We start from the raw sequence: 27,769 nt of genomic DNA on the forward strand, positions 1-27,769 counted from the left end.
GACTGTCAGAGTTAGAGAAGACCAGTGGAACACCTGGGGAAATCTCTGGTCTGAGAACCACACGCAACCTGAAAGTCTATGCCACGCAGTCCTGTTATTACTCAGTGGCATTAAGGGCTCCTTGCAAATGTGCTTAAAAACCCTGCAGATTCTTTCCATACGAAAAATCCCAGTATCTCTGTTCCAAAGTTTTGTTTGGGCTGCAGCTAGAAACCCTCAGAGAGGCCTTCCTGAACATCCCTTTAAGATCACTCTGCAACCCAATGTGTGGCTCGCTCTCATGAATTCCTGTTAATAGTCTATATCTTACGTGAAGAGCGGGACTTCTTGTATCACCTGGCCTGGCCTCTGAGGTCAAGTGCAGGAACTGGCTCTGAGAGGTTGCTGTCAGATTGGTGTTACAAGTGATGTCCATTGCAAGTGACCTGACCTTCAAAGCTTTGTAAATCAATGACCCCTGTCATCTTGGAAGAGATTTACCCAAGTTATATGCAGTTAAGAGTTGCTCTCTAGTTCCTTAAGCTTTTTAAGCCTTAAATTTCTGAAAGCACAATATTCATTTAAAATGAACACAACATCCCTAACTCCAATAAAAAGGTCGGCTATAAAACCACATGTGCTTTCCTCTCCACATCCCGGGTCTCCTTTTCTATCACTGCTCACAGATGCTCTTCTCTCCCTTGAATTTTACATACTGTATTCAAAGCTACATTTTTTTTCCCCTGCCCACTGTTGCTCATCTCTCCAGACCATGACCTGGGATCCAGCAGGTTTTCCATATCTATAAAGCTTTTGCCCTGCTAAGTTCTCAAGGACAAGTTACCCAAATTGTTCAGAAAACTTAAAAAGCCTATAGCTACACTGAACCAACAATTATAGCAAACCCAGCTCCTGCATTGTTAACTAGAAGTCTGTATTTGATATATTGAACATCTATTTAACAATACGTGGTATATAATATACCATAGAATTGAATAGCTCCAGTTGGAAAGGACCTCCAATGCTCATCTAGTCCAACTGCTTGACCACTTCAGGCCACTTTAACCAAAAGTTAAAGCATGTTGTTAAGGGCATTGCCCAAATGCCTCTCAAACACTGCCAGGCTTGGGGCATCGACTACCTCTCCCGGAAGCCTCTTCCAGTGTAAAAAAATGTTTCCTAATGTCTAATCTTATATTTATTTATATAGCAATAGTTATATAAACCAGTTATATAATATTCTTACAGACAATTTTGGTATAAATCTCTAATGTTTTATTATGCCTTTTTAAAGTTTTCTCGTCTTTGCTTGTGAATTGTACCACGTTAGTGTAATAGGGTAAAACAGTCTGCAAACTATAAAGCATAATAAAAACTCCAAAAGATTGGTGAAACTATAACCTACCAGAAGTGCCTTCATTACCTATTAGTAACATGAACTACAACTTGCAAAAGCACAATTCTTACTCTATTTTCTTATATGCTTCCCTGGAAATCTAGTGCTGGCCACTGTCCAAGGCAAAACACCGGGCTACCAAGCACCTTGGATCCAGGCTTTGAAACACAAATCACTCTGGGGTCTCTCTCTCAGATTTCATTTATGACATGGGATAACTTGTATGTTTTCAAACAACCATCTTGGTCCATAAATCAGATTTTAGCACCTGAAATGTCATTTGATTGGATTTAATTTCTTTCACAGTAATTTACATAACAATTTGAAACCAACAATAGTCCCTTATGGTTAAGAGAAGTTTGACCAATTGACCCAGCGTAAGAAGTAAAAATGACACATCTACTGGGCCTGAAGGAATCTCATGAGCACAAACTCACAAACTTGTATTTACACTTTCAATCCACGGCCGCTCAAATTGAAAGCAGCCTTTCCACCACTGCCACCTAAGCAGGTCACCAGCAGTATTTAAGAGCTAAGGCTAACTTCACATATTCCCTTTGAAACCTCTTTTATCTATTCCTTTCTTTGAGGTAACCTTATTTACTCAGACCAAAACTTATTTGAAAATGGAATACTTTTTTAATGCAAAAAACATTGGGATAAAGCTGCCCAGCATGAGTTTCAGACTCAGAGAGAAATAAACTCCATTAATTTTGAGCATATTTCTTAAAATTTACCTGGGCAGAAAAGTCGATTAGCTTTGGAAGCAACAGTTTACTTCCTTCATCACTCTTCAGAAAATCCAGCAAACTTCCTGTTACAACAGAGAAAGGTTAAGTCAGAGCAGCTTATTACCAAAATAAAGGTCATATCAGGTCCCCAGTTTTCTGGATCACAAAATTTTTGCAGTGAAGTGTTTTGATGTTACATGTTACATGATTTAACAACAGTAACATCCAAGTCAGCATGTCAAGCATCCAAGTTTTGCCGCTTATTGGGTGTAGAAAACTCCCACCAGACCATACCTTGGTTGAGCGGTGCTGAGTTTGGTAAGTACACTAGCCTACGGACTACCAGGAAAGCTGTCTAGGAGGATCACACATATAAGTCCTTTCCAAATCACACAGAATAAGTGTCTCAGCACTCATTTATGAAGGTAGCAGCAGAATTGCTTGAAAACAGAACAAAACAAGAAAAACTACCACCCAAGACAACCTGAGGAGGAAACCTCACTTATTTTGTGTAGTTGTGCTCTAATAAAGGTTGTCCAGCCATCCTTGCCGGACTACTCATCACTCACCTTATTACACACATATTTATCAATTTAAGGGCCACATAAGGTGGTTTCTAAAGTTTGTTTTAATTGCCTCGCTATGACACCAGACAAAATTTAAGTAGGGAGCCCAAAGGAACCAGAGCTATTTTGAGGGTTATGCTCTGCATCTGAAACAATAAAAAATGCTACATTTAAGAAAACTGTAAAAATAATTTATTTCACAAATGCAGAAATGCATCATAAAATTAAAGCCTCAGCTCTCCTCTAGGATAGGTGCTCCTTCACTTCATACCAGAGCATTCAAAAGAATAACGCTAAAATCCCAGGTTTGCCTTTTTTTATCCCTTCCTTTTTAAAGAAAGGGAACTGATTAATGAGAAGCAGAAGAGTTTACTAAAACATTGCTTGCAGACCCAATGTTGTTCTCACCTTTAGCCATGAATTCTGTTATGATATAAATAGGTTCTTCTTTGGTCACTACAGCATAAAGCCTAACGAGCTTATCATGCTGAAGTGTTTTCATGAGGTTGGCTTCCTCCAGAAAGGCTTGCACAGACATCGTTCCAGGCTTCAGAGTCTTCACGGCCACTTTTGTGCTGTTATGATAGTAACCTAAAAGGGGGGAACACGATCAGTGCACTTGAAGTCAGCCTGCGCTGCACAGCGCCCCGACTAGTAGGAATTTGTAAAGCAGGTGATATTGGATTCCAGTAATAGCTAAGAGTCTGAGAGCAAGTGCCAGATGTAGCACAAATATTGACGCTAGAATTCCTTTTTGTTTTGCAACCGATACAACATTGTGGTGAAAAGTAAACCATTCCCTATGTTTAGAAATCAGTTATCTGAAAAAAAAAAATAAAGCAAGCAAATGATCTTATTCTGTGCCAAGTTTTCATTCATGAGTAGGCCACAAAATATTCAAACAGACAAGAGGTGTTTTAAGGAACATCCACATAAATTGTCTCAGAACCTAATAGAGTCCATGGATTGCTTGCAAGATTGTGGAGCATCTTTAAACACCATGATTATAACCATTTTATGCACGCCAGTCTTATGCTTATAATCCTTTCTGCATTACAGGAAAGTGCAAGCAAAGGAGGATTTTCGTGACCAACAATAACGCTGCCAGGACTGCAATCCTCCAGCGTTCACAGCAAGATTTAAGATGTGATAACTTCTTATCACATAGCCCATGCCAAGAGCGTGGCTGTTTCAATTCTCTGTTTATCAAGCTTTCTAATGTAATATTTTATTTCTATAAAAAGCAACTATCAGGAAAGAGAAAAGCACTGAATTCTCTTCTGCTTCGATGTTCTCCAAACATAAAATAAATGTTAAAATAATGCTTAAAAAAATAGACTAGCAAGCACTGTTCCTAAAGTTTATCTTGTGAAGTCATGTGATTTGAAAAATAAAGAAATACAATAAATACAAGAAAAAAGAGAGAGAGGAAGAGAGAGGGCTATAAATGCAACTCTTGTTCCCCACCATACCCATTTCAACATTGCAAAATTATTTCTCGGAAGAGGTAAAACTTTCGTGACTCAATGAAATAGCCTCATTTCCTTATTCAGCAATGATCCAGACAGTATAACCACAATGGAAACACCTCTAAATTGGAGTCCACAATTTCCTTATACTATTTATTGCCCTAACATAAGAAATCAGTGGCAAAGCAAGGAACTAAGTTCCAGATGTTAAGGTATTGCTCTAACCACTGCATCTTCTAACACCTTTTCTTAAAGAAGGATCATCACCTGAGAAAAGCCACTATCTCTTCCACAAAATATTCACCTGCATGATTATGAAATATATTGCTCCAAACGTGGTCAGGTCAAAGCATAACAAAGATACGCCTCTCATGATCTAATAATAAGAAATGACAATTACAGGTCAAATCTGCTGTTAAAGCTCAAGTATCCAATTTATATCTATCAGAAAAACAGATGTTAAACATATTTCTGCTTAAGAAGCAGAAAGCTTATTTGGATTGTTTCTACTATCCCATCGCATACCCTAAAGCAGAGTGCTAGTTCCGCTCCCAAGTTCTTGAATACTCTACTGAACATACTAATTAATATCATTATTTCTGTGAAGCAGTTGTGATCTACACATTTAACATTAATGACATAACGGTATTCTACATTCTCTTCTCAGTGGTGCCCAGCGACAGGACAAGGGGCAATGGCACAGACTGAAGCACAAGAGGTTTCAGTTGAATGTGAGGAAGAACGTCTTTACTTTGAGGGTGACGGAGCACTGGAACAGGCTGCCCAGGGGGGTTTTGTGGAGTCTCCTTCTCTGGAGATATTCAAAGCCCGCCTGGACGACGTCCTGTGCAACCTGCTGTGGGTGAACCTGCTTTAGCAGGAGGGTTGGACTAGGTGATCTCCTGAGGACCCTTCCAACCCCTGCCATTCTGTGATTCTGTGTGATTCTGTGAAATGATCCATCAAACTAGGGTTCTACTTACAGAAAGCTTATGTTACTACAACGCCTCACCCATACTGATGTTTTCTGCAAGAAAACAGTCTGCCCTGCCCCTCTGGTGGTAACACACAAAGCAAATTAGCTGACGAGAGCGCTAGAGAGAATTGATCCTGATCTCTCTCACGTTCATTTATTTCATCAGGTATAGGGAGGAACAGGACACCAGAACACTGAGGAAAGGTGGTCACAAACTCTATGGCCACACAAAACGGTGTCTGTGAAAAATGGACCCTTGACAGTTTGGCAAAACTGGAATTTGTCACCTCTCACCCTCCCATTATCAGCAAAACCTGATTTGGGCTGAGAACCACATCAGACCTGGAGCAAGCAGCATCTTTTCAGTATGCGTCCTAGTCCTCATGTTAGGTCACTTACGTTATGGTGAGAACCTCTGGGGTAGTTCCCATAAAGACTATCTGCTCTGCAGGCACATTCTTACTGTGCAGGTAAGAAACTGCAGCCTTTGTGCAGGTGGAGGGAAAACTGGTGGCTTCAAAGTGCTTCACCTGGTGACAGCAGATTTACGTTCAATCTGTATGACGGAAGGATTCCAGTGACACACAGGCAGCTGTGGGAAGCGGTGGCTACAGCACTGCATCACCCCCGCTTCGTACAGTACCTGCAGCTCCCAACCCTTCGCTAACATCTGCCTGGGCTGAACTGAACCTGGCTCCAGGTGTAAACCCAGCACTTGCTGTGCCACAGTATTCCCTGCCATGTGATATGAATGAACGTGTGGTCAGTTTGCTGCCTAAACATGAATTCAAAAAGACAGGTAAGCAATGAAATTCTTGCTTACATCTAGAACACCTGACATAAAATTCAGATTCTTTGCAACTAACATTCAGCTCATGTAGGAACTGTAAAAATCCATTTCTGATACTGATGAGGTGTACCGAAAAGTTTTCTTGGTTCTTTTTAGATGCCTTTTATTTTAATAACAGTATTTCTGCAGTATGATCTACTCTGATTTCTCTAACAGCTGCATAAGAAAATACACATCCAAAATGCATATTACTTATATTCTGATTTGGGGGTTACCGAATGAGAGAATCTTTTACACCTGAGATGCAAGCAAAATGTGCCTTATTAATAATATATACTATAATGGCTCCATTTGGCTTGTTAACTTTTCTCTTAGCCCTGCCTGAGAATTCTCTTCATGGATTATTAATACCACAGAGCATTACAGTTCACATCATATCAGTGCACACTAGGAACAAAAATGCATAAAACATAGACCCTGCTCTTGCAGTGCTACTCTGGTTCATCACATCACTAAAGAAGCTGCCCAGATGCACTGAACTCCATGGTCAAAAAAACCCTCTCAACCACGGCAGGAAGCAAGTCCCTCTGCAGCTTAGACTTCTGTTAAAAATTAAATGTGGTGCAAGCAATAGTACGCAAGTCTGAGCAATGTGATGCTTACACAGAGAGCCACATTCTTCTCGATGTCTTAGCATAGAATCCTCCAAAAATTGTTAGTGTTTCAGGTATTTATTTTGGAGTTGATTAAGATTATTTTGACTGAGTAGTATTTTGGACAGCCAGGTTGCCTCCAGATTCTTGAATGGGCTTCATCGGGCCAAGCTGTGATATGAATTTATAACAGACAATAACGAGTTTGAGCCTACTATTTCTGACCAGATCTCCAGGACTGAAGATGAACAACTTTGTGAACAAGCCTACAAGACGCAGCTTTCTCCTTCCTCAGCTTTTGCAGTGATTCCCTGCAAGGTTATACTGGGAACAACTTGTTCGAGCTACGGAGGTATGACAATGTTAGAAGCCAGGTAATGTCTCAGGCCATTACGATGGCTGGAGGTACTGTGGAAGAGACTGAGGAACAGCAGCTTCTTTGCATCCTATTGCATGTCAGCGCACCACTCCTCCTTCACCAGCTACAGCCATCACTCAGTGCAAGAGCAGAGGAATGCAACAGTAGCTCCATCTCTAGCTCATCTCCGTACAGCCCACCAAACTGAGGGCAGAAAGCACAGGCTGCAGCTTCCTAACCGCTTCCATGGTGCAGTCCATAAAAATGTGAACACAACTCTGCCGTGCTGTTTTCATCTATCATGCCAGTGCAGCTGATGCCCAAACCACACACATAAACACTAACTTGGTAGCCTACAAACCAGAAAGTCTTTATAAAATGTATAAAATTACACATCGCTGAAATGAAGAAAGATGTTAAATGCACTTGCAGTGATAGACAAAACTGGGAAATTGATGGTCCTTCATAGAAGGTTTTCTCTGTGTAAAAGAAACACTTCAGAATTGGAGGAGATTCACCTGGCTACTTCGTAAGTGACAAAGATTCTCTGCACAGGTCACACAGGAGCACAGCCGAGTGCCTGGGGGATACAGGGGCCTGCTTTTAGTTCTTAGGGTTTTCTTAGTCCTCTCATAACATAAGCTAACTCCCTCTAAAATATAAAAGAGGAAGATGACAACTTGGAAGTCCAAAGAGTACTTACAGACAAACTAAAAAGAAAAGACTATAGAAGACACACTGGCATATCTTCACATTGCAGTATTATCTCTATCTTCCCATATATCACAGAATCACAGAAGGGTTGAGGGTTGGAAGAGACCCCTGGAGGGCACCTGGTCCAACCCCCCCTGCTCAAGCAGGGCCACCTGAGCCAGTTGTCCAGGTCTGTGTCCAGTTGGCTTTTAAAGATCTCCAAGGCTGGAGACTCCACAACCTCTCTGGGCAACCTGTGCCAGTGCTTGGTCACTCACACTGTGAAAAAGTGTTTCCTGATGTTCGGAGGAAACCTTCTGTATTTCAGTTTGTGCCCGTTGCCTCTGGTCACTGGGCACCACAGAGAAGAGCCTGGCTCCGTCCTCTCTGCATCCTCCCCTTCAGGTATTTCCGTCAACATGAGATCCCCCCAAGCCTTCTCCAGGCTGAACAGTCCCAGCTCTCTCAGCCTTTCCTCACAGGAGAGATGCTCCAGTCCCTTCATCATCCTTGTGGCCCTTCGCTGGACTCTCTCCAGTACCTCTCTATCTCTCTTGTACTGGGGAGCCCCGTTCTTCTGAATGGGACACTGTTCCCCCTGAAACCACAATTCTAAGTACCCTTTATCAAGAGGAAGTTTATTTAGCAATTAAACCATGGAACAATATTTCTCTCTAACTCACACTATGGTTGAAAAATAATTTTGTTCTATACAAGGAGAGAGCATAACAACCAGCTCTCTAATCAGGAGAGCGTAACAACTAGGTTATTTCTCTACATAACTCCCGATGCCCCTGGTTGATCATTACAATACAGAGTTCTGGCTGATACCCTAACACGTCTTTTCCAGCTCAAACTTCCTTGGTTTTAAGATTAACCACACTTCGAGAGGACCTGCGCCATGCAAATCAGCTTCTCTCGCTTCAGAAGGGAAGCGGAGAAGAGGAAACACAGCCATCGCTTTCACAGTACATTAATTTTTCTCACAGTGCAGCAATTCAGATGCAGGGGTTAGGCCCAATTTAGATGTTAAAGTAATGACACAAACAAGAGGAAACATCTTGAACCAGAAACACCCTTTTAAAGTTTTATGCCTTTATGTGTGTATATGTAGAAGTAGTCACTTCCCAAAAAGATCTACATTTTCAAGCAGGTGATTACTTTCTGCCACAAAATCTTTCATAGCATTTCAGTGTCCATTAAACATTTCTTGCCCTGGTTTATTAAAGAGAAAAAAAGCTACAGAACGGCTGATGCTTAACTAGTACGTAAATTGTCGCTCATGTATATAATAGCTAAGAAGGTTTCTTAAGCTTTTGCTCGTGAAGGCAGATAAAAGGCTGAATTTGGCTATATTATATTACAGAGATGTGTTGCTTCCATTTTTTACATGGTTTATGTCAAAAGATTGCACCTATGACTGAATTAGAGCTTTCTGATTGACACCGTAGTCGTGTGTGGAATTTGCCACTCAGACAGCACTGCCCTCTGCTTTACTTTTCTAAATGAGAGCAAAGCAACGGCATTCCCGATAGCCTGCCACACTCCATGGGTCACCAGAGACTCCTTCATAGCTTTGCATCTTCTAATAAGTTTTGGGATACACTTCTAAGTTGCTCAGAAATGCCTTGCCTATAGAATCTTGTTAAAAAAAAAGAAAGGAAAAGAAAAAAAATAACCCTATGCTATTACTATAACAATATAATATGTTATTATATAACATAATTTTATTACTATTTAAATATAACCTCCAAAAAGGAGATTCAGAGAAGGGTTGAGACAATGATCTGGCTTGAAAAAACCACCGTAGTGAAGACCTTGGGCGAAAGGTATAGTTTACCTCAAATAAGATGGTAACCAGTAACAAGTAACAAGCGTGTAAGTAATGAATAGCACAGGGAACATGCAATATGGAACCCAAAAGAATACTCAGGTTCCTGAATAGAGATAATTTCAAAAGCAAAAGGATTACATATTTTTGCAGATTGTGATTAGACAGTGGTCATAGCCTCTTGCCACAGGAAGTCACCAAGGCTGAGAAAATAAGGCTGTTTATAAGCAGAGCAAGCTAATTTTGGTTATAATAATTAACGCTATCATTTTTTGCCAGGTCTATATTAAAATTCACAATTCGTAAGTCTTATGACACTTTCATTATTGGGGACCTGCATGATAGTCCAAGGCAGGGCGAGATCAATCTCTAATCTTTTTACGACCTAAGCCACCTACTATCTCAGCAGCAATCTGGCAGTCAATAATCTTGCATTAAGTGTCCCCATTTTTCACCCAGTATGGCAGTCCCGTGCACTATATTGCAGCCTCTTCATTACCAAGAGACAATGAAAACTCCATACATAATTCACTAAATGACACCATTTCTTTCTACTTCAGGTTCTTTACCACTTTCTGATCTGAAACAAAGTTCTGAGATGCCCACTGATTTTGAGAATCAGGAGTCACATCTGACTAATAACCTGCTACTTCCCCCACAAAGCACAACCAAAAAACCCCCTATTGTCTTTAACCCTCTAAATTATAGTGCTTACTTACTATTCTTTTTTTCCTTTAAAAGACACCAAAGGATTTGTTCCATGATATCACCTATCTTCCCCCTCACACGTCCTCTCCTCACAAGAAGGTAGATTCCGGACCTGACTGTGCTGTTTTACACGGACATCGGACCAGGTTCATGTCCACTATTATTCTGAACAACTTGGAAATGACACTTCTTTCAGCAGATTTAAATACTCTTTCCAAAGGAATAAACTTACCCATCCAGACTTCTCCAAACTGACCAGCTCCAAGTTTCTTCACTAATTTAATTGATTCCCGTGGAATTTCCCATGCATCTTTATCCCACGGCTTTTGAGGCTTGGGACTAATACAAGGTTTTTCCAGCTTTCTGCATAAACCATCTGATTGCTCTGGTTTTCAATGGAAAAACAAGATACAAAATCCATTACACTTCTGTGCCTCGTGACTTGAGACAAACATTACTTAATTACAGGTGTGTGCTAACCAGCTCAAAATAATTTTCAAAATAATCAGGTGTTTTGCTGAAAATGTAACCTTTCTGGTGCTTCCACATAACTTTAAGCACCTCCAAACTTAAATTTGGTATTCAGAGAAAAATTTAATAGAGAAGTGTCACATGCATCTAGTTACCAACAGATTATCAAGGGTTTTTTAGCACCATTCATACCGACTAAATAAAATACAAGACCTGCTTACTGACAGTATGTTGATGAAGATGCACACTGGAGTCAGGCTTGGAACATGTGTTGTGAATTTGTCATTAAATTTTCTTGTAGCACTGTTTCAGACACATGTGCATGCAAGCATAAGTAGGTCACCATTTTTTTTTTTTTCTCCAGACACTGATCAGCTACAACTTTAATCCAAATTTAGAATAATTCTCAGGTTTTCCAGCTGTGCCAAAGAATTACCACCCATGTTTAACAGGTCGGAGAAATCTCATGGCCAAGTCCTCAGTGTGGCTTTGAAAAATCACTATGTAATTTTCTGTCCTACATTTTTTGTCTTCTCTTGTCTTCCCAGTTACAAGACTAAAACCCACATAATTTGGAGCTATCCACCAGGAGGTTAAGCAGAATGAAAAGCCACTTTTGTAGCTAAAACATAGGTAGAAACTTGTTCCCCCCCCCCCCCGCCTTTTTTTTTAATAATAAATGTATACATTCTATGTGGGTGCAATTTTCTTTCTTTGAAGTCAATGGACTTTTATGTCCTTCAAAATACCAGTCACAATAAATAAACAAACAAATAATTTTATAGGAAAAATAAAACCAATTCTACCCTCAACACTGCAGGAAGACATTCACAGGTCCATACGTATTTCTGCTAATTGTGAATACAAATTTACTTTCAAATACAGAATTTACTGATTGACAATGCAGCCAATTCTTACTGTAGTTTCACAACATCATAACTCTGATGAGGTGTTTTATAAAGCTGCTCTTTATTTCACAATGGTACACCACAGAGCGAGCAGCATTAGGTCTGATTATGATAACAACGTTACTTGGATTCCAACCAGTCTTACTTTATCTTTGATAACATGCATGCCTGGGTTATTTAGGGGAAAAAAAAAAAAAAAAAAGTGAAACATGAAAGCATTTATTTTCCTTCACAGTAAATAATGGCTGTATTCTATTAAGTAATCCACTAACTGATTTAACTTACTTTGATAATGTTTGATCATATCATTGATGTTGGGAAAAGTTATTCTTGGAGAGATGTAAAAACCTCCACTGTCTAGACTCCTAATTTTGTAGTGCTTAATAACATCGCCATGCTGTGGGTCGTAGTCTCTTATGGAGAGAGAATAGCTGCCTGGGGATAAAGAAAGAATGGTCATTAATAGACAGCAAAAGTCTACAGTGTCCACGCACATACAGTTGAGCCTGACAAAATCACCTTTTGTCTGTTTTAATTTTTACTCCCTTATTTCCTCAAAAAGCATTTTGTAATCAACATGAGGAAGTTAACCAATAGCCCAGTCCTGAACTGGTCACCAAAATGCCTACAGTCACACTTTCTTTTTCAATCTTATTCAACAAAGTTAGGAGTTCCATAATTCAGACAGCTCTACGTCCAACGCCCACTTCTGCAGAAAGTCCCCCGGGCTCGAGTGGAACCAGCTGGGAAAGCAAGGCCAGGGCTGTCACACTCCTCAGGCAGAAGCTGAAATTTGGAGATCAGCGCTTTGGAAAAGGAACATGCTGGATGTCATGGGCCAGCTAGCAGTGGGATGGCCTGGAGATGGCTTGAGGTACACAGGAGGGAGGGCAGATCTGTTAGTCCTAGGGAGCCTAACCTCAGCTGGGATTTGAGATGGGCAGCAAAGCACTACCCTAACCTACAGAGCTCTTCCTTTCTTCCACTCATATAACTCTTGTCATCCCTTTTTCAAGGCTAAGAAACCACCTCAGCCCCTTCTCTCTCCCTATACACAGATGCAGTGACAGCAAGATTTTGGGGGTACTTTGCCTTACTCCCAGCAGACTGTGTTGAATTTAGATCTCTGTCTTCATTTGGGAGCACAGAAACAGCGATACGGGCCCATTACAGAGAGCTGCCTAATCAAGAATCTGCAGTGTTAGGGACAGAAAAACCACCCCTGTGGGGCGGACAGACATACAGTCTGCTGAAGGGATTCCTGCATCTTCCTCTGGAGGATGCAGCATTAGAGCATCCAACTGGAGAAACCAGCCAGGCTGCTGTCAGTCCAGATGCTGGGGCAGAACCTCCTACGGTTTTCTGAAAGTCCCAGCCAAAGGGTCTGGAGACTTCACTAAGCTTCTCAGTACAAAGAGCTCTGTTTACAGCAGAAACCTTTAGCAAAAAGCTTTTGGAAAAAAATCACACTACAGTGCAGACATGTAAACCCTCATTATACACTAACTATATATTAAAACTTGTAGCAATAGATACAGACCCAATAATGGAAGGCTATGAAATGCAGCATCTACTGTTCACAATAAAAAATGTCCTTCAATAAAGGAATCACAAATGTCACACATTTGGTTTTTTTCAGATCTGAACTTTGGGTGTTAACCTGTAACTCTCTTCTCTCTTTTCCTGGTGATTTTCTCAGCCTTCTCACTCCTACAGAACTGCAGAAAATTCACACAGTAGGACACACCAGGACTACTCCACACCCAGTGCCACTTGATGCCACTTTTTGTGAAGACGGACTGTATGTTTTTAACTCTACTATCAATTCCAAAGTAAGCCACCCCAAAGCCTACCTTTTAATGTTTCACTTTCCCTGATAAGGAAAGCTCCAGGACTATTTCCAGGAGCCAGGAGTTGTCTTTCAGCATCCTTTCGGGTGATGTCTCTGAAGAACCATCTGAAAAATATTTCAAAGAATTAGAACCCTTTCTTTCCCCCATCCACAAAGGATCCACCACCAGGGTGAAGAAGAGGTTTGCCAATATTTAGAGCCTGGGAGAACTTACTCTTCAGTTTCCAAGGTGTTTACTTTTGCTACGTAGTTGCTGGGGATGAAGCCTTCCTTCCTCGTTGTGAGAGATTTTGCTTTCCACCATTCTCCCAGCCTGATAAACAGAAGCAACAGTAGTATTCACAGGAAAGGAAAATTATAAAGCGTTATTTGGGTTCTACTGCATTGGGAGCTCTGCCCGTGCTGGAGAGAGAAGTAGCATCTTTTCTCTGAACTCAAGCCCCCCGAGAAGCCATTGGCTCTGCTGGATCAACGTTTGGTCGCTGTTACCAAGGGCAGCTGCCAAGCCCTACCAACAGCTCCACATGCATTTGTATTTTCACATATAAGGGAGCTCCCTTATCATTAATACACTCATGGTATGAGTACGATATCAAAAACTTATAAAGGGAATTAGCTGAATCCAAAGAAAAACTACAATACAATCAGTATTGTCATACTTACTCCTCAATAATTTTCAATTTTTCTCCTTTTTTGAAGGACAAGTCATCTTCATGAATGCCATCATAGGGATACAAAGCTACCACAATGACTCCATGCTCTGTTTCTACAAAGGTAGAAAGCCAAAGGCAAGTTCGCGTTATTTCGCAGGCTGACATGGGCATAGCACACAGCAGTAAGATTCCTAAGAAAACGTACCTTCCTTGACAAACCTCTGTCCTGGTAAGAGCTGTGCTTCTTGATTTGCCTACAATAAAATATGTCTTTAATTAAGCAGTTTTAGATCTTTGTGACAACCTTACATTACAATTACATGTTATTCAGTTGCTTCGGTATCATCTCATATGTCCTAAATTAAAAGGAAAAGCTCCAATCTTTCCCCACCATTCTTCAAAATCAAATTACAACATAAAAATGTAGTAAGTCCCCGCTAGGTTTTGACTTGAGCAGCTCAGACCTCGGGAAGGTGTGACACAAGCTGTGGGGAGGAAGTTCACAGCTTTGTGGCTTCTGCTGAAGAGGCTTTAGGCAGGGCACTTTAATGTGACCGTTAAATTAACATGGAGCTGTCATGCTAAAGAACTACAAGCATGGATATGTTACTGAGATTGTGCGAGGGAAAAAAAAAAAAAAAAGAGTAATTAAAACAAAAAAAAAAGGTAGTTTGCAATGGGTGTACGTTGAGTGGGAGCACGCTGTGTCCTCTGTGTCAGTCGGGGAGCGGGGAGAGAAGGGTGTCATTCACACCCGCAGAGAGCACAGCCCCCAAACAAGGGCAGTCAGGAAACCCAGTTTCGCCAGCACAGCACAGAGGGTGGGGGAAAAAAGGTGCCGGTCCACCTGCAAAACAGCAAGCCCACTTGGCAGCCGGTGGGTTTCCCCTTCCCGGCACCCTTCCCTTCCAACACCAGGCAGCCCACACGGAGCGGCCACGGGCTCGTTCCTCCCGCAGCAGAGCGCTGCTCCCCTCCCACCCTTGCCCACGCACCCCCTGCAAGGTCAAGTAGCGGCCTTCAGCCAGTGAAAGGAAAGCCGACCAGAGCTGGCAAAGAGTCACCCATGATTCCCTCAGCCTTTTTAAACAGAATAACCAACACCTGGATCCCGCAGCTGTTAAAAACTCAATGCCGATGCTTTTAAAAATGGTTCTAAACTACTTCAGGTTTTCTAAAGTCGCCTAGCATTCTTCTACAGACGTAGCTACACCTAGCGTTGCCAAGGATTCCTGTTTTCATGCAGAAAACTATGACAAACATAAAGTAATTAAGTAAAAAACCGCCAGTTTTTATTTTTGATTTCTTTAAGTACTTATTCATTGAGGGTGAACTGCACAACACTAAAAGCCCAATTGTGGGCTAATGATCGTTTGAATTTCTTCATGCATGTGCTTTGGATTGAAATTTAAGTTATGCCAGTCATGCTTTGATCTTGCGACTGGAATTCTCCCCTGAGACTATCTACTTACTGGCCTTTGCTGTTTATTGGACGTTGGATCCCTCACATAAATAGTTCGTTCAGTTTTACGTACTGGTTGATTCTTCAAATCTAGCCCATCTCCATGCAGATTGTCTTTCCTTTTTGATTTTATACATCCCATATTTCCTGTTGGAATAAAAAAGGTATTAAACAAAAACATTATGCCATAAACCAAGCCGTTTCCCACACAATCGTCTGGGCTATGCAGCCAAAAAGTGCTTCCTTTTCATACACAATAGTTCATGGGGAGAACGACTGGAGGTTGGGAACACACGCTGAAAGCTCTTTGCTGCTGCGCAGGAAAGAAATTACTTCTTGTCTCAATCCACAGATGAAGTAAATATTTCAAAACAGTTATTTACCATTTCAACATTTTCAGATTTATCATCTTTCCTCCCCAATCCGCCCCTCAACACCCTTTACCTCTTTCTGATACACCTATGAGCTTAAGGGAAAAATATAATTACTGTCGTGACAACTTATTTCTGTATGTTTTAGAGAAAAGGCTGCTTTGGAACACATGCCACTCTAGCAGGCAGCAGCTCCGTGTGGTTCAAATCCCCATCTCACATGAGCCTGACGACTTGTGCAGTCCCAGCCCCATGGCAGATACACTGCTACTGTGACCTTCAGCAATGAATCTCCTTGTTCAAACAGGCCTGTTACAGCAGTCTAAAATAGCTGATGTGTGTATCAGCGACGGCAAATCACCACACAAGTACTTCTTCTTCCATACCATTTAGAAGGGTAATCCTTCTCTCAGGTTGTGCATCCATGCTAAATCAGATGAGATACAGCTGTTAGCATCTACACGACTGGAACCTAACTGCTAATCCCGTGATGTAATCACACAGTATTTCAGCAAGCATATATACAACATTATCTCTACATTCCTCCCTCGGAGGAGAGCAATTATACTTACTCTTCAAAGAATCCACTACAAATGCTTTTCAAACCCCTCCTTCTTTCCCCTCTCCCTTCTTTCAGGTCAGTGCTCTAATGCTAGGTTCACAGACACATTTTCCCTTGCAGGCACACGCTCTGACTCCCCCCCTGCCCTAATTAATCTTTAAAGCCAGTTCTTTGAAGAACAATGTAAAACCTCAAATAAGAGCTCAGTGCATATACAGGCTCAAGTAAACCAGCACTGACCAAAACACAGCTGGAGAAGCTAAAGCAGACTGTAACACCCTGTACCACATCTCACTTTTAGCTTCACCTCTAGGATTGCAAAGGTCATCGTAGTAAACAGTTAAAGTAGTGGAGGTGCCCATTTGCAGACCCAACCGTTTCAGTGGGACGGTGCCTTACACACCCTACCCCTATAGGTAGGAAAATTAGCCAGACTGGTCTGGGTTCATATTAGGACTTGTACTTTCATAACAATACTGATAATAATCATAATCCTCACTGACTATAACAATAAACCAAGGCCACAAGCACTCCCATGTGGCAGGTCTCAACTTCCCACATGGCCTTCATTTGATCTCCCACCCCTTCCCATTGAGGAGGCACCACCTCATGACAGATGCGCTCTCTTACCCACAGGCTGAACATTTTCTCCTAAACAGGAGAGGAGGTACCCTCCTCTCGTACAATTTCTGCAAATTATCTGCCACCTATTGCCAACAAGTCTTGGGTGTCCATAAGAGTTCAGCAGTGACGCAGTGAACTGTGATACGGGCTTAAAAGCAGCATAAGAACTCATTGCTCCGCTTCTCATCTTCTCTTGAAATAAAAATGAAAGGAATCCTACAGAAAATCAATAGGCTCTGACAAGGAATCATCATCCCACAGAGGCAGAGAATACAGTTTTCTCCTCTTGCCTGTCAGCATTTTAGTGTTCCCATGCTCATTTGAAGGCACTGGGGGGCACCTTCAGCCAGGATCTTCCCTTAGAAGCAAACTTCTTTAATGCTTAATTTTAGTTTGTGAAAACACCCACTGGGAGATTTTTCCAAATTCTCAGCTCTACGTGGGTTACATACTAGTTGTTTTGAAATACTGAGAAGGATTTTTCTTTCTTAAATTGTATTTATTTGTTTATAATTGTGACTATATAGATGACTCTTGTTCTGTAGTTAATGGTTCATAGGCAATTTCTGTACACCCACAGGCAGGCTGGTGTTTGCATGCTCACCCTAGACATCAGGAAGCCCAGTGTTTAATTACCTGCTGTATCTGCAAGATCAGGTATTTAGCCACCTAAGTGCTTACCTTTTGCTCTTGGATAGTTCTGCTTCTACAGAACAAACAGCTGAAGTGGAGGACATAAGGTAATTTGATCTAAGTTGTCAGCCAAAAATCCCTTTCCCTATCACTGTAAGAAAGCTGAAGATATCTTTAGAGACTACAGCTTGCCCAGTGCCGGTGTGAACTCAGAGAAAAGCAGTTTTACTCAGATTTTTTTCTGCAGCTTAAAGCACAAGAATAGCTGTAACTTAAGCCTGCTGTGAGGTTGTGCTGGTGAGCTCAAGGTTAGCATTTGTTCCTGACAGTAACAACAACGGATCAGTAATGCCAATGTGCAGGTGCTCTGTAATCCCACAGAAATCCACTCAATGTCATGTGAAATCACACAAATACAGTATGTGAGATAACACACGTGATGGCACCAAACAAAGGGAAGATCCCCACCACGAAGCACTGTTGGTTTTTTCCCTCACGGAGATGAAAGCCCGTAGTCGTCGCAGGACTTTGCAAGGTCTACATTAGCAAATAGCCCCAACAGTTGGTGCTGAAGCCCATACCTGCTTCCAGGGGGGTTATTGCCCCGTTGACTCCGGTATAGCCCCAAGGACTGAACATTCAGTGGGAGCAAGAACATAGGAAGTGTTTATGCAAAGGTAAGCCCCGCACTGCATCTTCCTAAAGCAGTCCCATTCTTGCACTCCAACTCTGCTTCACAACACGAACTCACAGCCTAGCAAGTGGGGACAACTGCTTCAGGAGTGGGATCCCAATCTGACTAAAACACGAATGTAGACACACCCTGAGACCTTTAGCTTCTTTATAAAGCAAGCCTCTTAAATCTTGCAAAAGAAACATATGAAAAATATGCAAAACCATAAAATGAATGTTTAGCACTTAATATATATCAATTCATATCAATATATATCAATATAATATCAAGTTAAGTATACGATATATAATTTAATATTTAATTTTCTGACCTTGCTATTTCTAAACCAGTATGGGCAGGCAATGGAGACAAAGCATAAACAAAGTTGAAAAATAGTTTTTAAGCAGTAGAAACTGGATCAATGAGCACATATTATTTGATAGTGTGAATCAAAAGATTTCTGAACTCCTCAAAAGCCGTAAGATCTTGTACTTCTGTTCATGCTAGCCCTCTGTAAAGCTGTGTGCACTGGGTTCCAGACTGCACATTTAAAATTTCATAAGCTCAGTCCTATGCCCAAAGCAAACTTAATTGTCTTGGTTTCAAAAGCTTCTGCTCAGTAACTGCTCAGTTCATCTGCAATGCCAGATGCATTTGTTTCCAGCACAGTATTATACATTTTTCCTGAAATCTGATCCAGGTCTTTCCCAGGCTTTTGAGAGTGGTATCAAAGTAAAGATTCATAGGGCCAGTATAAACAGCAGGCAAGGACGGGAGAGTTTCAATCAACACACTTTGTAATGGATTTCAAAATACAAAATGCTGTATTGTTACCAAAGTTAACTTCACAAACGTTCGACCCTAGCAAATTACCCATACAAAAAGGAAGCTTTGAAATACAAAATGTGTATGCAGTGTACATCTTTCTTAGTTTATACAGTAGTCATAAGGAAAATCTGAAGGGGGGAAGTTCATTCATGCATAAATAAAATATTTCACTCAGTGTAAAATGTTTATTTGCATAGCTCTCTGTTGCCATATCACAAGGAGCATCAAGGAAGCTTTTTCTGCAGATACAAAGAGAAAGAGAATATGGTAAGCAAAGAGCAATCCAGAGAGCACAGCATCGTTACAAATGAAACTATGTTATTGTTCGTCAGAGATAAAAATAATTTAGACATCAGAGGAAATGCTGTCAGTCCCTACTCAGATGTTTCCCATTTCAACAGTTTTGCAATACAGGAGACACCCCTTTTCATCTGTGCTTTTCATTTATCGTCCTGTCCACACCTCCAGACATGAAAGATAAACATTTAATTAAAAGAAACTCTAGATAACATAGCTGCTAACTTTTATAAACAGATATCTAAAGAAGTCACAGCTTCTCTTTTAACAAAGAGCATATTGTATGTCATGGCTCAAAGGTACTTGAGTTAACATCTGCAGCATGGTGACAAGAAGCTAAGTTCAGGCACCCCACAGGAGGGTCCATAAGAACCACCACACAGAGCCTCTGCAGCAGGTTGTTCCACAGACACTGATTTTGATGTCTACAGAGGCATTTGCCTTCAATTGTCTCTCTGAATCCCCTATTCCATCTTGCTACAGCAGCACTTGGGTCTTAATTCCAAAATGGATTGGGGTGGGGTGGTATCAGAAACTAGTGCAACATTTTTCCAAGGTTAAAATCTGCAGTCTATCCCCAAAATACTATTGTTTTATCTGCCTTTTGCTACGTTACCAGCAGAGTAATGTGCCTAAAGCCACAATACTTCCTACTGCAAGTAGTCAAGGTTCGTGTGACCATCGCCTGTCCATCCACCATCAGCAGCCTTTGAGGTTTCGTTTCCTCCTAGCTTATCCTTTGCATCCTCTACGAAGCCGACCTCATTTTTTTGTTTTACTCGTGGTCACAACTATTCTCCTCCTTCCGACTCTGTTACGTACAATATTTATGGTGCACTTTAGAAACCGTTTCCTAAAAATCCATCTGACATGTCTGGTCTTTTCTTGGTCGAAGTCACGTCTTCATGAAAATGATTCTCAAATCCTCACAGATTTTTCAACAGTTTAAAGTGGCTTCATCTTAATCCTTGCAGAAAATGCAAACTTTTAAAAAACAACTAAAATAGATATACTTTGGCTTTTCCAATGATAAAGTAACTTCTAAAAGAATTAGAACTACAACATTGAGTATACAAGCAACTCTATTTTATCAAATAAATATCCGTTGTTCAAAAGGTCAGTAATCATGTATATAAACATCAATTCTATGGGTGGCTTAGGCTTTTAACCTATGTATTTTAACAGGTACATAAATAAAATAAATTTCTATTCAGTTACAAGGTTTATAACCAGTAAACTCTTCATTTAAGCCACAAAATCTCTTATATATACCTACATAAAAAGATGTTCATTAGCAGTACAAATAAGAGAGAGACAGTGCATGAAGAAGTATAAAGAAAATAAGATTTTAAAAAACCAAGACCCCCAAAATATTCTGAGTCTTGAACATTGCTCTAGATTTCAGCTTCTGAATCAAAGAATGGGAAGCAATTGTTTACACCTATATATATTAAAACTACTGGCTCTAAACCTTGAGCTTTAAAGCAGCTTAGAGAGCTGAGGGATAAATAATTTTATTTTTTAACACCTCTTTCAAAAATGGAAAATAATATCTTTTCCCTCCTCTGTTTTAGATGTTTCATTCTGGCCTTTAATGCCAGCTGGTTTGCTGCTACTTCACAAGTTGTAAAGCTAGAGGTAACACAGTGATGCCTTCACCAGATCTCCTGAATGATTATGTGAGAATGTGAGACCTCTCTGCATTACCCGCAAGGTCAAGGCAGAACTGTCTCGAAAAACAAACTCAGGGTAACCAACTTAGATCTAAAACTGCTGCAAAGGAAGAATCGTAAGCCCACTCTGCCCAAGGACACAAACGCCTGCTTTCTCAGTACCCCATCCAACTTTCCACATCAATCAACTGTTCAAGTTTTCCATTCCATGAAAAAAAATGGGGAAAATCTTAAATTTAAGGAATTCATTTATCTTAACCTTTACTGCTGACTTCCACTCTATGTTGATCTGCTGCCACATCACCTGTGGTACCTGAGTGTTGCAATGATCTTCTATATCTCTGTTTTTGGGACTATGAGGAGGACCATCTCTGCAGGGCCTGGGCAACCTGGGTTCATTTCTGACCCACGGTGCAGAATGGCAAAGCAACCTCCAAGGAACACAGAGGAGGAGTTTAATTTGAGGTGATAGAGCTCAGCAAAGCCCCATCAGTACTGCTCTATACATATTTGTGCCAGTGTAGATGTGCTACTAGACCAGCGTGAGAATGAGTGACAAAAATAAATTCTCTGTGGTTGGGAGTAATGTGAAAGAATTAAACCGGAGAGCAACTGAACAGCAGTGGATTCCTATTTCTTGCCTGTCTCAAAAATGACTAGTTTTGGTTTTGTTCAGCCTTGTTCTTATACCTGCAATTCATCACATATATATATATAAATATATAAAATATCCACCTATATTTAATAATATATAACATTACTGATATACACACATTTAAATCTCACTGTAAGTCCTGACTGCCTGGTAACTTTCATCAAACTAGACTCTTGCAAACACAGAAATCCTGGGTCAGCGTTCATCTTGGGCTTGTTTCACTTCCTACATCTTGTTTTTGCACTGGAGACCAACTAGGGGAACTTAAGCAGTTTGTTCTTCCCTCGCCTTTCTGCTGAAACAGTAATTCATGTCTCTGTGACTCCTTGCCCCATGTATTTTAATCTCTTTTTAAATTTAACTTATTTCTATAGTCGAGATTATATCATCTCTATGCCTCCCAAATTGAATTTATCCCTTATATGATACATATATGCATGGGCATATGCACATACGTGCACACGGGCACAAATCACCATGTGCTCCCTGCGATGCACATAAAAAGGAGCATGGATAGCCTAAATCTACTCAGTGTTTAACTATGACAGACTTGCCCAGTGTAAGCTCCTGTTGTTCCTGTGACATGAGGAAGCAGTAGCCCAGCTGACAGCATCATTAAAAAAGGAGAAAATTTGGGGAATTCTTTAGCTGCTTCAATCTTTTTGGGGGAAAAGGTGAGACAAAGCTAAAATAATATTTTGACATACATATCTATATAAACAGGCAAAGAAGAGAATCAAGTTAATCCCCAGTGTAACCATCAAAACCCAAATCTTACTGTAGTGGAAAATTATGCAACAAGCACGTTACTTGAGATTTCCTCAAACTTATTCTCATTTAAGTCAAACCCTCAAATTTTCCAAGGGTGCACCTCCATCAGAGCACGGTAACAGAGCTATCTAGTTTATCACCCTTGATTAGAGCACAGGACTAAAAATTACTTTCTGGGGAAGGCAGACCCATTCTGAGCAGCACAATCGCATCGTACAAGCTGAGAAGCGAGTTTGTTGTGCTCCATTTTTAGAGCGGTTAATGGCTGGTGGTGGGGAAGAACAAAGCATTAATGCTGAAAGGTTTCAGAGCCTCACTGCACTTGGCTTAGAAGCTGCCTCGTAATTCCCAGTCTTAAGCACGTTTTGGGGACAATAATGGCATTTAGCCCTTCATCCTCTCGGATGATTAGGATGAATTCACATCTCTTTCAGCCTCTTTTCTAGGCTTCAAAGACCAAGCCCTCTCAGTCTTTTCCATTTCCACTGGTTATCCTAGGAGCCCTTCTCCACATCTGTTTCAGTTTGGACTCATCCCTCTTAAGAACAGGAGGCTGGAGTTGGTCAGGTGCTCCAAGATGAATTTCAGCAATGCCTTGCAGCAAACAGTATTAATATTTCTTCCACCTCCAGAAATATGTTGCCCAATAAATTCCAGTTCCAATAAATTCATCACACTAGCCTTTTATAATCATCTTGTGATCCATTAAGACACCCAGGTTTGCCTTATTTTTCATAATGACAAACTGTTGTCACAGCAGACTTTCGTATCACCAAGTGGCATGACCTTATGGCCTGATATGAAATTTCTCCCCATTATTCTGCCAGACCATTTTTTCTGCATGATATTCTCAGCTGCCTGTGCATTTCTAATGCCTCCTAATATCACAAGGGGACTCCTTTTTTTTTTTATATTGCAAATTAACTTATTAAAAAAAAGCCTCAATGTAATGCTAATGTAACGTTAGGCAACAGAAAGCAGTCTTGCCAAGAGTTTGGGGAAGTGTAGTAGACAGGCACCACCACCTCGTTCAGCTTCTTTCACAATTCCTTCCTCAGCAACTGCGACCAAGACAAACAATGCTTTGTCCGTGCTACCTCAGATTATTTTTTTACGGTTTTCCTATAACAGTTACAGAAAGTATCACCCTGTCACCTTCATGCTCTCCAACACTTGCATTCCTACTACAGTTATAAGTCCATCACGTTACTATCTCCTCTGCAACATTCAGTTTTAAGCCCTGAATCAGCATTTCTGCTCCTCCTCAGAGTCCAGATTCCCAATGTTAGCGCACAAATATCTCAGTCCAACTAAAGCAATCTGGGTTGGCAGAAATCTTTCTTGAACTCATTACCAAGCTGATGCCTGTTCTCATTGACATACTTGACAGCCATTCTTCCACCTTTTGATGTCCTGTTTTCCTTTCCCACATCAGCCTGCTTACTGAAATCAAGGGTAGGACTCTGCACCATTCATAACTCAAGTCTACTTCCTCATTTAAACATTTTTAAAATCAAAATTCCAGTTAGAACAGGGAAAAAAGGTGCGCCGCCATCTGGCTATAGTGGAAGTCAACTGTGTACTACATCATACAGCAAAAATCCCCCAACAGCTGAGATAAGAATGGGAAACTAGTGGTGAGATAAAATACCTGGAGATGTACCGATGCTGTATTGATGTGTTACGGGAAAGGCAGACCCGTTCTGAGCAGCGCAACCACATCGTATAAGGAAAACACTTTTCGCCTATACCGCCTCCATTTTTAATTTTTTTTTTCTTTACTTACTAGACCAGACATTTTAGCTATGCAATAAGCAACATTAATTAACACATTGCTATACTAAATGGAAAATAAGTGACTTAAGTTATCACATATCAAACTTCCAAGTATGAAGTGATCCAATAGAGTTATATAGAAATCAGGCGTGGTCAAGCGAGGTTTGAGGATTATGTACTTCCCTCCACAGCCTTAGAAATAGGAGTGCTTTGGTAAAGCAAACTGTATCAGTTCAGATAAAGAGTCTTCTATATTCAAATGATACTAATCCACAGTCCAGCCTTTGCCTGTCTTGCCTTTAAGTCTCTGTGGAGAGGATCAGTTTATTCAGTGCTCAGCTAAATGACACATGATCTTTTTTGGAACTTATAATCTTAATAATAAATATCATCATAGTTGAGGACATGAAAGGTAGCCCTAACAGGCCTTGACCAAGAAAGAAATATCTTCTATTTTTCTATAAATTCACTGCAGTTTTTGCCTAGATTTGTTAAAAGCTTGGTTTCATGCAGGAATTTTGGCAATGGTAAAAAAAAAAAATAATTAAAAAAATCAAAAAGAAACACTGAAAATAACTGATGTCATCGTGGTAGTATAATAATGTTATAATGCTTGCAAAAGGATGAAAATAAAATTCTGAAACAAAACATTAAATTGAAATTAAGCAGAAAATAATTTATATAAACTACTGATCCTTGTTTATTCAACTGAAGAAAAATACCAAAACATGGGAAAGTTAATCCACACAAGATTGTAATTTTGTTAACATCACATAATAGACTTTATATATTACGAAAATGTTCCAGATTTATGTAGTCAGTATTTTTGGCACTGATTTTAAACCAAGTCCTACATTACACTAACATCTGTTTTCTGACCTTATAACACTTGCTTCATTTTATTACAATCATTTGCTTCAACTGCATCCTCCAGAATTTTGAATCAACAATGAATTAATTCACTTTGCCAGCCCTCAGGCAACTGCATCTCCCATTTCCTCAACTTTTTTCCACTGTACTATATCTTTTGAAGATAGGGGAAAAGGTCAAATAACATCTTAATTTGACCTAACAGAATAAACACTTCTATCAAATTCTTCAAAAGGATCATATGAAATGGAACAGAGAAAAAACTGTACCAACATATTAACCAACTGAAAGGGTAAGTTCCCAAAACACTTTACAGACTTAAAAGTGTCATGCAAACTAGAAGTAAAAATGTCGTTTTCTTTACTGGTAAAAAACCCCTCACTAATGACAAACAGCAGCTCCATATAACCAAATCTCCATTTCCAGGTGAAAATTTGGCCAAACCGCTACATTGAAGAGGATCAACATTTTTCCCGAGTATTAGGAAGTGTCCTGCTCCAGCTGGCCAGCCCCAGGGACTATGCCTACATTCCAAGCTGAGTGTATCTATGATTCACAGACAATTTTTTCAGCTTTAAATTGATGACTTTGGCCAATAATGGCAGTGTGCTAAAGTTTCAGTAGTCTAATATTTGCCCTGAGCTTTACAGATGTCCATGTCTACCAGTAGTATAAGGATCCTTCTCCCCTCCCTTTTTAGTGACTAGAGCAATCACTGTGGCATAGGAAAATGAGAAACTACCCATTAAAATGACAAGGTGTTGGAGTGAGGTCCAGGAGTAGCCCAGATGATGTCATCCTCATAACAAGTGACGCAACAGAGGGCAGAAGGACAAGCTTCACACAGTTTCTCTGGAGAACACAGATCTGGGACCTATCCTTCACTCCCAACAATACTTACCTAGCTTCTCACTCTCCCCTTCTCCTTCATGCACACACACTTTGCCTCCCAAAACAAGGTGTAGTTGAGAGGCGCACAACAAGGGTTTCTACGTCAGTCTAAAAGGCCTAGTTCAAACCCAGGGTGGTTTTACTCAGATGTTGATTTCGACATACCCATCAACATACTGTAAACCAAAGGCACAGCCACACAGTCAAATTACACTGAGTAACAAGTGTTCCTGCATGAGCTGCTATGCAGTACCCAATGTCTGCGTTTACTATGAGATACATGAAAGAGAAATGAGAGTTAGCTTCTCCCTGTGTCCTTGAGCCTCAGAAGACAACGTGGGTCAAAGTGAGCAGCTTGCTAACATTTAGTGAGTTTGGGGAAAATCAAGGTGTCTCTTTAATATCATCACCAGGCTGTACCCCAACTGGCTCTTCAACTGAAATTTCTCACTCTGTCCACCCCCTCCAGAAGGCGCATAGGAAGGTGCATTTGCAGGTTGCAGCTGATGCCTGAAACCTTCATCTCATTCAAGTACGGCAGCCTAATGCTCAACCTCCATGTGCCCAGACGAATGTATTGACAGAACATTTGTTAGGGAGAATCATTAATAGCTGCTGTGACTATGGGGACAAGACAGTTATTTATGAACGTGGCCTTCAACTAGTTAAAGATGTTGTTGGCAATAAAGAGTCTTTTGCAGGTGTGATGTCTTGCTTTGAGTTGTGCCTGTAATTCAAACCCATTGCTATACCGTAAATAGAACTCAAAGATCACAAAATTATCACAACATGCTAATGAAAACATGATGGAGGACAGGAAATTCACAACCAACAAGCCCTGATGAAGGTTTTCAGGGTGGCCTCATAGAAAGTATACCACTTCTTTGGGTTTGCCTTCTGTTTTCAGTGTGTTTAATAAAAGGTGGAACAGATCATTAGTGCATATTAGCTTTTGTTGTCTCAAATTCAGATAACCATATCCTCATGGAATAAATCAATTATTCTAAACCTTACCTGGCTTTATGCATTCTACAATCTGCTTTCAATGTGGATTAAGATAGTTATGACTAAATTAGTGCAGAATGACTTCTGTGTCAATGGATCCTAACTCTGTACTAGCCTGGTCATTTTGTAACTCGTAGTACTGTGCACCACACTGCATTGCCATCCTGCTCCATCGGCCAGAGGCCTTCTTCATCCGCTGTCACCTCCACGTTTAAATGCTGACACATACTCATGACCAAACTTGCAACTTAAACATAGCATTCTTGTTACAATAGCATATTATGTCTTGGGCACCTGTCTAAAGTACTGAATTTCACAAAAGAAAAACAATTTTTTTTTTCACCCTCTTCAAATGCCAGCATACAGTTCAGCCGCAAAAAAAGAATTACTTCTCCAGCAGGCTGTTTTGTGTTTCATTAGGTGTACAGCATTCGACATACACGGAGGAGCCCTCCTGAAACATAGGCCATTGTATCGGGGTATATAATATTTGTTTTAGGAATGAACTTTAAGCTCAGATGAAAATTTGGGGTTAAACCATTCATGCTGATGTGGGCTAACACTCTTACTCAGAGTCCAGTTCCTCCTGGAAGTTTGCAAACCTTGGACAAGTTTTCTTAAGTCACAAGAGGAAGTTGCAAGAG

General features: G+C 40.5%; 1 protein-coding gene across 4 annotated transcripts in view; it reads right to left on the minus strand.

Annotated features, from left to right (window-relative positions):
- LYN (LYN proto-oncogene, Src family tyrosine kinase) overlaps positions 1-27,769 on the minus strand; it is a 66,453-nt gene that overhangs the window by 20,694 nt on the left and 17,990 nt on the right. For 3 of the 4 annotated variants that reach the window (XM_035895742.1, XM_009640420.2, XM_035895750.1), the window contains 9 exons: positions 15,507-15,643; positions 14,240-14,288; positions 14,045-14,147; positions 13,596-13,694; positions 13,383-13,486; positions 11,815-11,964; positions 10,383-10,535; positions 3,081-3,263; positions 2,113-2,189 (listed from right to left, as the gene is read on the minus strand). In XM_035895742.1, coding sequence (XP_035751635.1) covers positions 2,113-2,189; positions 3,081-3,263; positions 10,383-10,535; positions 11,815-11,964; positions 13,383-13,486; positions 13,596-13,694; positions 14,045-14,147; positions 14,240-14,288; positions 15,507-15,638 — 1,050 coding nt within the window. In that variant the 5' untranslated portion in view covers positions 15,639-15,643. The remainder of the gene's footprint in view (positions 1-2,112; positions 2,190-3,080; positions 3,264-10,382; positions 10,536-11,814; positions 11,965-13,382; positions 13,487-13,595; positions 13,695-14,044; positions 14,148-14,239; positions 14,289-15,506; positions 15,644-27,769) is intronic. The other variant, XM_009640436.2, reaches the window with a different exon arrangement.

The sequence above is a fragment of the Egretta garzetta genome, unplaced genomic scaffold (genome assembly GCF_000687185.1).
Source record: "Egretta garzetta isolate BGI_Z169 unplaced genomic scaffold, ASM68718v1 scaffold340, whole genome shotgun sequence".
In the NCBI taxonomy this organism is placed as follows: Eukaryota; Metazoa; Chordata; class Aves; order Pelecaniformes; family Ardeidae; genus Egretta; species Egretta garzetta.